At 45.8% G+C, this 12241-nt stretch overlaps 1 protein-coding gene and 1 pseudogene across 1 annotated transcript; both read left to right on the forward strand.

The window, feature by feature from the left end:
- The first annotated feature begins 1921 nt into the window (after positions 1-1921).
- LOC139786983 (NADH-ubiquinone oxidoreductase chain 5-like) lies at positions 1922-5365 on the forward strand (annotated as a pseudogene).
- A 42-nt stretch (positions 5366-5407) lies between these two features.
- LOC139786985 (uncharacterized) lies at positions 5408-10346 on the forward strand. The gene is made up of 3 exons (XM_071726079.1): positions 5408-5438; positions 7410-8622; positions 8666-10346. Exons 1-3 carry the CDS (start codon positions 5408-5410, stop codon positions 10344-10346), a joined length of 2925 nt encoding a protein of 974 aa, XP_071582180.1.
- The last annotated feature ends 1895 nt before the right edge of the window (positions 10347-12241 follow it).

Here is a 12241-nt window from a genome sequence, read left to right on the forward strand (position 1 = left end):
TCAAATACATATACAAAATGCGGGAAAATTAGAAGATTAGTTAAAGAATTACTGTGAGAAAAATAGAGGCATTTAGAGCGATCTTAAAGAAGTGTGAGTGCTTTCAAGATAACGACAATGAAAATAGAAAGTTCTCTTCTCAATCAGGTTTTGCACGAATGTAAAATAAAAATAATTATATACTAGTATCACATTGTTTGTGCTAAATCAATACTCGTACACAAATATAACATATTAAAGAAAAGAAATCTTTGGCACAAAAATCTAATTTACTTTATAATCTTAATTATAATAAATATATAATCACATATATCACATTTATATGTGCAGAGAACAAAAAAAGAAAGTTAAGTCTGAGAAACACTTGCCATAAACAAAAAAATAAGCACTTAAAAGGACGGATATTAGTTTTTTTTCCCAACATATTATAATGTTGACAAAAAATTTATCACTGCTCATTATAAAAATGGTTAATTACTTCCAAAATTTTTATCATACAAGGCAACTGTTTCTCAGACTTAACTTTCTTTAAAGCAACAGAAATGCATTCTGACATGGCCGATGCTTCTTTATCAACAGGATTAGAAACCTGTGTAGTAGATTTGTGTGTAATTATATCTTCAACACGCGAGACTACTTTCTCCATTGATGTAGCACTTGAATTCAAGAAATTATCTAATTCCGTCTTCTTTTTCTTGGAGAACTGATCTGGCTCTGGAACTTTTATCTCACGGTTAATTTGCCGTTTGAACTTCTGTTGCAAAATTTTGTTGCCAGGAGGCACTTCTTTCAGTACTTTTTTTGCTGTAGGAATGAAAGGAACACACTCATCAGTGTCAGATTGGATTTCAATCGCTAATTGCTGTGATGGTGACAGTACTGGTACTGATAAGAAGCAGCTGTCATCTGTTAAAAAATGAGTAAAGAATGATTAAGAACATTGAAAAATATAATGCTAACAAAAACATCTTTATCCAAAATACTTACCGCTTGACATACTTTCAGGCATGTCTGTTTCACAATTCGTGTCACGTTCCTCTGTCCTACATTGACTTGATAGTATATTGATGACTATCGGCTGGAATCTACTAGATTTGGAAGTAGGAGTTGATGATGAAGGTCGCTTCATGTTTGACTTTGTTCTAAAGATATAATGAATACTGTATATAGCCTGAAAAACACAATAAGAGAAAATATACTGTACTTACTGCCGTGGGATATAATGTCGGACGAGGAATGACATTTCGCCATAATATTGAAATTCCTGGGAATCCTGACTGGCACCTGACCCTGACCGTCCTTGCTCATGATATTTCTTATGTTGACGAGACCACATAGTCCTCAAGCTTTCCCATCGTTTCTGAGCCTGTTCACCTAGTATGAGAGAAGTCATGACAAGACCTGACTTGACAAATTGTACAGTTCTACCATGTTTTCAAATTAACTTACCTGTTCTTTTTTTTGTCAGGGCAGCCCCTATTTGAGCCCATATTTCCCTTTTGTCAACATTTTTGTACTCTCGTATATTTTTAGCATACAAGCACTGGTTTGCTTCAACAAGCTTGATTAGCTCCAAATCATTAATCTCCTCGGGTTGCGCGAGTTCCATTTTCGTTGAAACACTACTGAAGCAAAGGATGACCGATAATAAAATGTCTATCGCAGCGTTTCTGTACGTAAAGTACAGAAAAACGTGTCGTGAAAGGTTATTGTGCAATAACATTGTACAGAGAAAAACGTGTCGTGAAAGACTATTGTACAATATAGCCTTTTATATCACGTTTTTCTCTGCGTTACTTACGTTCACAATTACAACAGATCACAACAGATATAAGAAGCACGTTGTTCTTATCAACAACCTTTACTTGCAATTAACCTCCCAATTCCCAAACGATCCAAACCTCCATATGTCTCGATAAAAATGGCAGATGCATATCGTTCTCTAATTGGTCAGTCATAACCTAATCCTAAGTCATAAGTTGTAAAAGATGGCATTTGGCCAATCGCTTACGACCGCCGATTACAGACTTCCGATTGCCTTACGATACGTTTACGACTTTGTTCCGACTCGCTTCCGACATCTGACTAACGACTAACGGCTCATTGTAGACTGGCCATTACGAAACACGTCCTCACGCTAAGACGGTTCCGTCGAGAAAGACCTCGATCCCTCCTTGAGACATCCCCTCCTTGGGTACGCTCGCGTCTGATTGGCGCTCAGTGGGATCCGCCTCGCATTCCGGCATTTTGCCTTCTCGCTCTATCATATAGTTGTCTTGCTCTTTGCGCATCTAACCGAAACCTTTCTCTTTTCACAACAACATGCATTTAGGAAAATTCCTGCGTCTTTACCAAATATTACGTAGCTATTGAATTTATAATGAATATTATTAAACTTATTTTGAGCATTGCAACTACATGATCCATGTTAATTATCCACGCGCATAATCATTCATATACTAAAATCAATGATATTTCTGTGATTCGCGATCCATCTTATTTCCGCGCACTATGACTTTTCGAGAATTACATACATAAATGCGAATGCGTTAAACTATTCAATTTCGCGTTAAACAATCATTTCGAGTTAATCCCTGCTCATTACATGTTTTATAACGCTTCGCACCATTGCTCGCTTTTTGAAACAATTTCTCACCTTTATTCATCGCTCTGTTGGATCAATCACAGAAATCCTCCCTCTGAGGTATAATAATATTTACCGCTTTAGAAAATAGAACAAATACATATAAATGTAGGATTTTCCCCTTTTCAGGGTTTTCGTTGGACTACATTTTAAAATGTGACCAACGCTTGCAAAACAATGCCAATCACTTTCAACAAGTGTTAGATTACCATTGGAATCCGCTATTTCACGGAATTCGTCAAACTGACCTATCTCAAGGAATTTCTTCAAAAATGAATTATTCGCAATTTTTATTATATAATATTAAATTTCACTTCAATCTAATGTGTCTTACGCGATTTAATCCATAAAATTATCGAAATATAAGAATTTATCATTTTAAGCCTATTTTTTAATTAATTGACCGACTTGCTTCGGATCAAGTCTATTGGCCTTATTTTGTCATGAGAAACAAGAATATATCGTTGTTATAACGAAAAAGTATTAAAACATAAATTCGGTCATTGACCTACCTCACTAATATATGTCATTCTTAAATAACGTTAATTCTGAACTTCAAACTACATGACATCCTTTCTTTGGATCATTTAAACAAGAATCTAATATAAAATTTATTAAAAGTCCATTATTTAAGAATTTTATCAAAACAGCTAATTTTTCGAAATATTCATATTTCTCGCATAAATCGAACATAGTACGCTTATATAAGCTAAACTAATCAAGAATATCACGTTTATAACGTGTCAATACAATTTGTTAAGATTCTCATCTTTAACAATGAGATATTGAAATATCGCAAAATTCGCAATAAAAACTATATAGTAATTGTTAATTAAGTCTCCTGAACTCAAATATACCGTTAAAACTTCAATATTGCCATTATTTCAAAAATGGACTTGAAAATATGAAAATCATAAATAACGCAAATTATGCAACAAAAACTATATGGACTCGTTCCTTTCGATGCCCAGAACACAAATATGTCGCATATATTCCAATACGACGCTTATTTTAAATCTCGATCTCAAAAATTGAAATATTTAAATAATAAGATTTTCGGTCTTTTAACCATATGGGTGTATTCCTTAGATCACTAGAAACAATTTAAAACTATTCGCAACTCGCTCGGATCATTATTAGCAAAGTCAATGTTAAACATTAGAATTTTTAAATAATTATTTTTCCGCAATTATTACTACGGATCTTTGTTTGTTTGATCTAAATAAACATTTTAAGCCTTTAAACGACTTGAAATTTCCATCGTTTAACTATGTCACGAAAATAAGCCTATTTTTCATTTAACGGCTGGATTATCAAATAAATGATATTTTCATACTTTTTACGTTTCATTGGACTCATTTATATCTCAATAATCCATAATTTCTCATTATTTCAAATATCAACCATTTGTGGAATGTAATCGTTTTAACGACATGAAAACTAAATAATATGAGTTTGTACTCTTCAAAAGATAAGAAAATAACAATTAATTCAGTCTCGAAGTTATATAAGCTCCTTTATAATTACACGCATTATCGCATGAATTAACGCATTTTCAACGTTATCTTAATTCTACAGAATATATATCATTACGAAAATAATAAAAATAATAGATAAAATAATTATAATCATTTCCGCGGCTATCTCTATTAACGCATACATCTTATAATATATCAATCTCTTTCGCATAACGTATGGGATAGGAATGGAATGTATTTTCAATAGTCTTTATTCACAGGCTCTGGGATAATTATTCAAACCTGGAATTATCGTCGCTCTGGAGTGTTGTCCGCCGGCTGCTGGCTGCTCTGGATAATATTCTCCAACGGCACCTCCTCGTTCTGGTCGTCCACTGACGGCAACGATATATCCGCCACCGCCTCACTCGTCTGGCTATCAGGACTCGGCGTTGAGGATCTTGTAGGCGCAACAGGTGTAGTTACACGCTGCTTGACCTGTGCTTTAGTTTTGACCCCCTCGGCTGCTCTGGCTACTACCATCTCACCCTGGATCTGGCTCGCCTCGTGTGTAGACATACTGTAAGTCAAAGACGATTTCGCGGTTGAAGGTAAATTTACCTTCGCCTGGGGTTTATTTAATGATTCGATTTAATAGATTTTTATTGGGAAGTAAAATAAATTTATTTTTATTATTTTTGTCAGTTTTGTCTATATTTATATCTGGTTTAATAGCTAATGTTGAAAACGATTTAAAAAAGATTATTGCTTTGTCTACTTTAAGGCAGCTAGGGTTAATAATAATGATTTTAAGGATGGGGATAAAGATTGTTGCTTTTTATCATTTATTAACTCATGCAATTTTTAAATCTATATTATTTATATGTGCGGGGATTATTATTCATTCTATAATAAATAATCGAGATATTCGTTTATTAGGAAATTTAAATAAAGTGATTTCTTTTACTATAATGAGATTTTTAATTTCTAGATTGGCTTTGTGTGGGTTTTCGTTTATAGCGGGATTTTATTCAAAGGATTTTATTATGGAGGTGTATATATTAATAATAAATATATTTTTAGTAGTTTTAATTTTAATTTCCTTAATATTTACTGTTTCTTATTCTATGCGTTTATATTATTATATATTTTTTTTAATATAAAATTTTATAGTTATTATAACTTAAAAGAAAATAGTTTAATAAATTTATCTATAATAATTTTAGTAATGATAAGAATTTTTATAGGTTCTATATTAAGTTGATTGTTTTTTTATGACTTATATGGGGTGTTACGTGCGAAACCAATGGTCTCGCACTGCAACAGAACGCATCCGCGTGAGCACCGTACCTTCGCTTCGGCACGCAAAATTTGATTAAATAAATGAACAATTGTGGAGTGAATGCGATATTGTTACGACTCAAGTCTCCTTAATGGAAAACAATAAATGTAGAGGTACGAAATATTTTCGTAAGAATTTGAAGGAATAACTAGTGGATAATTCAATATATTCGTTTATTGAACGATTATTTGACGGTTTAGATCGGCACGCGACGCTCTCGCACAAATACGCGCTTTCCTGAATAGTCTCACGTGATAATTTCGCGCACCCGCGTGGGCCTTGCGGCCCCTTTCCCCGGGATGCCACCGAACTGAGAGTATAAATATGGGCCGCAATTCGCATTTTACGTCCAATCTTCGTAACTACAAGAGCATTCGCGTCAAATTGAGAGCATCGCGTACCGCAAAACACTTAGCCGCGACAGCGCGACGGAACTTAGCCGTGATCGCCGAACGAACACTTAGTTAGCCGCGACAGCGCGACGGAACTTAGCCGTGATCGCCGAACGAACACTTAGCCGCGACAGCGCGACGGAACTTAGCCGCGCGCCTCGTTGTTAATGTGCCGAAATCTCATCTGTAAAAAGAATTGAAACGTGGTTAGTAATAAATCAGTGCATAGTTCGCATAAATAATCTCGTTCTATACTCACCTCTCGACGACCTCAAACCCGATACTCACCAGTTGAAGCGCGCCTCCCTCAGGGCGTTCTCAACGGATCCTCGAGTCGATGCGCGCCTCTTTCAGGGCGTTCTCGACAGGTCCTAACCCAGACGCGCGCCTCCCTCAGGGCGTTCGCTGATCTCCGCAGTTTCTTTTTCTCGTTCCTGAAAATTAAGAAATAAACTAGATTTATGGAATACCGATTATCGAGCGACTAATGACTCGCCACCTCTAAGGGTTACATACACACAATTCTACGCTGACAGGGGGACACACACAACTTAGCATACGATTGGAAGACGAGGGAGGTCGAAATACCCCTATTAACCAGGAGCTGGAAGTAGAGTAAGCAACCTTACGGTAAGTCTGACGTCGTTAATGGTGCGATCGAGGCGGTCAGGCCGGGCTCACCAGTTGAAAAGACTGCGTCGAGCCTACCATACGGCCGGCGAATTTGATCCAAGCACATTGTACCCCGTTCCGTCTCAGGCCGCGCCAACAGAACCTCCCGTAGAAGTTCAGGGCGCCCTCAATGCTCCTCAACCGGGCCCTGTTGTCGCAAAGTGCTCAAAACCTAGAGTCCTTCAGACGGAAATATTATCACAGAAAATTCGTCTCATCCTTAGAGAGTGTAGCGCGGGTCAGCATTCCAAGGAAACAAATCATGAATCGAACTTACCTTCGCGTTTGCCTTAAAATATTTCAAATGCTTTAACATTTCGATGCACGTGAACCCATTCCGACGTTCCGACAAAAAAAACCGGACGTAACAGGGTGTTCGAATCTATGGTCCGAACGGCGCGCCTGCGAGCGCGGCAACCCGTTGTACGCTACCTCGCCCGCCAAGCACAACAACATCCCGCGCCGCGAGCGCGGGTAATATATGTCGCCGCGGGGCGGCTGACTTTCGCGAGTTCAATAATATCAACACGAGGGAATATAAGGGCAAGTCTGTCCACAAGGACGCGAAACCACTGCCAAGGGAACGGGCTTGGAAAAATTAGCGGGGAAAGAAGACCCTGTTGAGCTTGACTCTAGTCTGGCACTGTAAGGAGACATGAGAGGTGTAGCATAAGTGGGAGATGGCAACATCGCCGGTGAAATACCACTACTTTCATCGTTTCCTTACTTACTCGGTTAGGCGGAGCGCGTGCCCCGAGGGCTTCGTGCCCCGGCGGTCACGGTGTTCTAGAGCCAAGCGTGTCAGAGTGGCGTGACATCCTCTCTCGCATTGAGTACTTCCCCGGACATTACACAAGCCGGGAGTCGAGGAAAAAGCGATCGAGACCAAATTGGTAATCCAGCTCCATCCTGGAGCATAGAAGCGTTCGTGACGGCTCTTCAGAGCGAAGGAGAAAAGTTGACCTCCGTCAACTTATACACCCGGTGGATTCCGCCGAATCAAGCCGACGGACAAGCAGGCAAGGTGTTGTTGGCCACCGCCAAGGTTAACATAAGAGGTGCGCACGACGACCTTGTTGCTGCACGCGCCCTCATCGATCCAGGCTCAGAGGTGTCCCTCGTGACAGAGACCCTCGCCCAGCGTTTAAGACTTCCCCGCTCCACCGCCGCTACCATTATCCTCGGAGTCTGCGGAAAGAAAACGGGGAGAGCTCGAGGACGCGTCAAACTGACCATAGAATCGCGGGTGACGGACGCCACCATACATGTGTCGGCACTAGTCATCCCGAGAATAACTGCTCACGCCAACCATGACGGGGCAGCTTTCCCGAGGTGGCCCCACCTGGAGGGGCTCCCTCTCGCTGATCCAGATTTGCAAACCACAGGAGCATTCGAACTTCTGCTAGGCGCGGACGTATACGCCTCCATTGTCGAGGACGGGCTGCAAAGAGGCGGCCCGGGCACTCCAATGGCGCAGAACACGAAGCTAGGCTGGCTCGTTTCTGGCCTAGCCAACTATGCCAAGGAGGGCGCCGCCGTCACATCTCTTCAATGCTCCATCGACGACGAACTCCCGGCGCTCGTTCGAAAATTCTGGGAACAAGAGGAACCCGAGCACCCCCCGCTGCCACTTACTGAAGAAGAACAGCGATGCGAGGATCTGTTCACCCGCACCCACGTTCGCTTGCCGAGCGGTCGGTACATGGTTCGGCTTCCATTCAGGACGACGCCTCCACCCGACCTCTCAAGAACCAGAGACATCGCTCTGCGTGTCTTGCATAGTGTCGAGCGTCGGGGTAGGAAGACCCCTGGTCTGCACGAAAAGTATTCAAACTTTATGACAGAATACGAGGAACTCGGGCATATGACTCGAGTGCTCGAGAAGGATGAAGATCAAACAAGGCCCAAATGTTACCTCCCGCATCACGGAGTGTTGAAAGGGACAGGCGAAGAAGCAAAGATTAGAGTAGTGTTCAATGGACCGGCAAAACTGCCCTCCGGAGAGTCCCTGAATTCGCACCTGCTCACAGGCCCGAACCTGCTGCCAGCGCTGCCTGATGTCCTGTTGCGATGGCGGTTCCACCGCTATGTGATAATAGCAGATATGGAGAAGATGTACCGCCAAGTCTTGGTGCATCCTGCTGACCGTGATATGCAGAGAATCGTGTGGCGTCGACCAGACAACGCCCATCATAGATCTCCTGTTAAACACGGTGACCTATGGACAGGCTCCTGCCCCTTACCTGGCGATCCGCTCGACACGTCAACTCGCCGCCGACGAACGGCCCGCTCACCCGAATGCGGCCGCGGCTCTAGAGGAAGAAACGTATGTTGACGATGTCCTCAGTGGAAAGGACACGAAGGAAAAGGCTCGACAAATCGTGGGAGAACTCACGTCCCTGTGCTCAGCGGGAGGCTTTCCGCTCCGGAAGTGGGCCGCTAACGATGAGGAAATACTGACGGACATCCCCAAGGAACACCGTCAAAGGGAACTGCACTCATGGGAGCCTGACGTAGGCCATGCGACACTCGGCCTCCAATGGCGACCCCAAGAAGACGCCTTCACTTACAAGGTCCAGCCATCTCAGCTCGATAGCGTGACCAAACGCACGGTGTTGTCTCAAACGGCGCGCCTGTTTGACCCGCTGGGATGGCTGGCACCAGTCATTGTCCGCGCCAAAATCCTGTTTCAATCAACGTGGCTGCAGGGCTTGGAGTGGGACCAACCACTGCCGGCTGCAGATGATCAAGCATGGCGACGACTATACCGCGACATGCCTGCAATATCGTGCCTGCGCATTCCCCGTTGGCTTCACACACGGCGGGAGGATTGCGCAATCGAGATGCATGGATTCGCCGACGCCTCTGAGCGCGCCTTCGCCGCCGTGCTCTACATCAAGACGAGCGTCGATGGCGGGCGGAACGTAATTACTCTGCTCTTGGCCAAAACTAAGATTGCCCCCATCCAGCGAGTTTCACTTCCACGCTTGGAACTGAAGGCGGCCGTGCTCTTAACGAAGCAAGCAGCACGAGCGCAAAAAACTCTACAGCTGGAGGGAGCGAAGATCAACTTGTGGACCGACTCGAGAGTCGCCTTGGCATGGATCCGAGGACACCCGACAAGATGGACAACCTTCGTGGCCAACAGAGTCGCTGAAATCCAGCGGGAACTTCCCGACGCCGTGTGGAATCACGTCGCAAGCCGGGACAACCCCGCAGATTGCGCATCCCGCGGACTGTCGCCACACGAACTCATTGACCACACCTTATGGTGGAAGGGGCCAGCGTGGTTGAGCGAAGAAATCCCAGGCCCCACCGAACCACACGAGGAGGTCGAGATCCCGGAACAGCGGGCTCGAGTTCACGTGGCCGTTCACACCGAGCCCACGGAGCCAGAAATGCTGCTCCGATTCTCCTCATTGAATCGACTACTCCGCGTCACTGCTTGGTGTCGACGGTGGCTCCGAGTGCTTCACACTCGCCCCACCAAGCAAGGTGCCACCACCTCCTTGACGACGCAGGAACTGGAGAAGGCACATTGGGCCTGGGTTCGAATCACTCAGGCCATCTGGCATGCAGAGGAGTTGAGGATTCTCTCCCGGCAAGAGCAACTTCCCCGGCGGAGTCAGCTCCAGCGCCTCAATCCATTCCTGGACGAGAACGGCACCATGAGGGTGGGCGGGCGACTCAAGCACGCCGTTTTGAGCCGTGATGAACGGCACCCCGCGATTCTGCCGAGAGACTCGAGGCTTGCAACTCTCATCATCGAGGCCGCGCACAGACGAACGTTGCACGGGGGCGTGCAACTCACACTGGCAACAATTCGCCAGAGGTACTGAATCCCACGAGGACGAGCACTCGTGCGACAATCCATTCACCGATGTGTTCCATGTGTGCGATGGCGGGCGGTGCCCCCGTCACCACTGATGGGAAGCCTCCCTTCCCCAAGGGTCACGATGTCGAGGACGTTCGCACACACCGGCGTAGATTACGCCGGCCCCATCATGCTGCGCACGACAAGGGGTCGAGGCCACAAGGCCTACAAGGGCTTCATTGCACTTTTCGTGTGTTTGTGCACGAGAGCGGTGCACCTAGAGGCGGTCTCAGACCTCACCACTGATGCCTTTCTTGCGGCGCTAAGGCGCTTTACAGCGAGAAGAGGACTCTGTGCCGCAATCTACAGTGACCGCGGCACAAACTTTGTAGGGGCGGATAAGGAGCTACGGTCCTTCCTGCGAGCCACCACCCACGAAAACTCGCGGTGGGAGGACCACCCCACAAGCGAAGGCATCGAATGGAAATTCAATCCTCCTGCGGCGCCCCACATGGGCGGACTGTGGGAGGCCGCAGTAAAGTCCGTCAAGCACCACTTGCGCCGAGTCATCGGCGACACAACATTGACGTTTGAGGAGCTGGCAACGCTCCTCGCGCAAATTGAAGCGTGCCTCAATTCGCGACCACTCCAAGCAATAAGCGACGACCCTGAGGACCTTACGGCACTAACGCCCGGTCATTTTCTGATCGGAGCAGCACTCAAGGCTGTCCCTGAGCCCACGCTCACTTCAACAAGCAACCTCAACCGATGGCAGCACCTGCAACAGATGCGTGACCACTTCTGGGGAAGATGGTCCGCCGAATACCTGCAAACCATGCATGCTCGTTCGAAATGGCGAACATCCCAAGAAGCCGTAAGGATCGGCGACCTCTGCCTGATTCGCAACGAGCTTACACCGCCTAATCGATGGCCACTGGCTAGGATCACGGAGATTCACCCAGGCGAGGACCAGCAGGTACGAGTGGTGACGGCCCGAACTGCTACCACCACGATGACACGCCCAGTGGCCAAGATTGTTCTCTTGCCGCGTGAAGAGTGTCAACTTTGAAGCCTATTGTTTCGTTTACCAAACGAGGCGGGCGATATGTTCGAATCCATGGTCCGAACGGCGCGCCTGCGAGCGCGGCAACCCGTTGTACGCTACCTCGCCCGCCAAGCACAACATCCCGCGCCGCGAGCGCGGCAACCCGTTGTACGCTACCTCGGCCGCCAAGCACAACAACATCCCGCGCCGCGAGCGTGGGTAATATATGTCGCCGCGGGGCGGCTGACTTTCGCGAGTTCAATAATATCAACACGAGGGAATATAAGGGCAAGTCTGTCCACAAGGAAATATCCTCTCTCGCATTGAGTACTTCCCCGGACATTACACAAGCCGGGAGTCGAGCAAAAAGCGATCGAGACCAAATTGGTAATCCAGCTCCATCCTGGAGCATAGAAGCGTTCGTGACGGCTCTTCAGAGCGAAGGAGAAAAGTTGACCTCCGTCAACTTATACACCCGGTGGATTCCGCCCTTCCCACCCGTCGAGCTTGCCAAGTGCGCTCCGTGGTGGTCAAGGTCAGGGGCGCAGACAGAAGACGATTCAGGGAAGGACGACCACGCCAGCGAACCCGGAGGCGAGCCAGGAGGCCCTCCGTCACCAAGAGCCAACCAGTGAAAAGGCAACCGACGCCTCCACTTGAGCCGAAGTGGCAGCTCTTCCCACTGAGTCTCCCCGAGTCACACCGGAGACTCACCAGTCCACCAGGGCTGAGCCTAGCTCCGGGTGACCCTCGGGCCCTGAGACCGTTGCCACAAGAAGCGTGGAAAACGGTCGGCACGCAGACCGAGCCGAGGAAGAAGAAGAGGAGCAAGGACAAGAAGATCTCGCCGGCCTTGCCCTCCCCAGATATCCCGG

This window comes from Temnothorax nylanderi, unplaced genomic scaffold (genome assembly GCF_030848795.1).
Source record: "Temnothorax nylanderi isolate EJ_2023f unplaced genomic scaffold, tnyl_v1.0 TNYL_tig1225_pilon, whole genome shotgun sequence".
Taxonomy (NCBI): domain Eukaryota; kingdom Metazoa; phylum Arthropoda; class Insecta; order Hymenoptera; family Formicidae; genus Temnothorax; species Temnothorax nylanderi.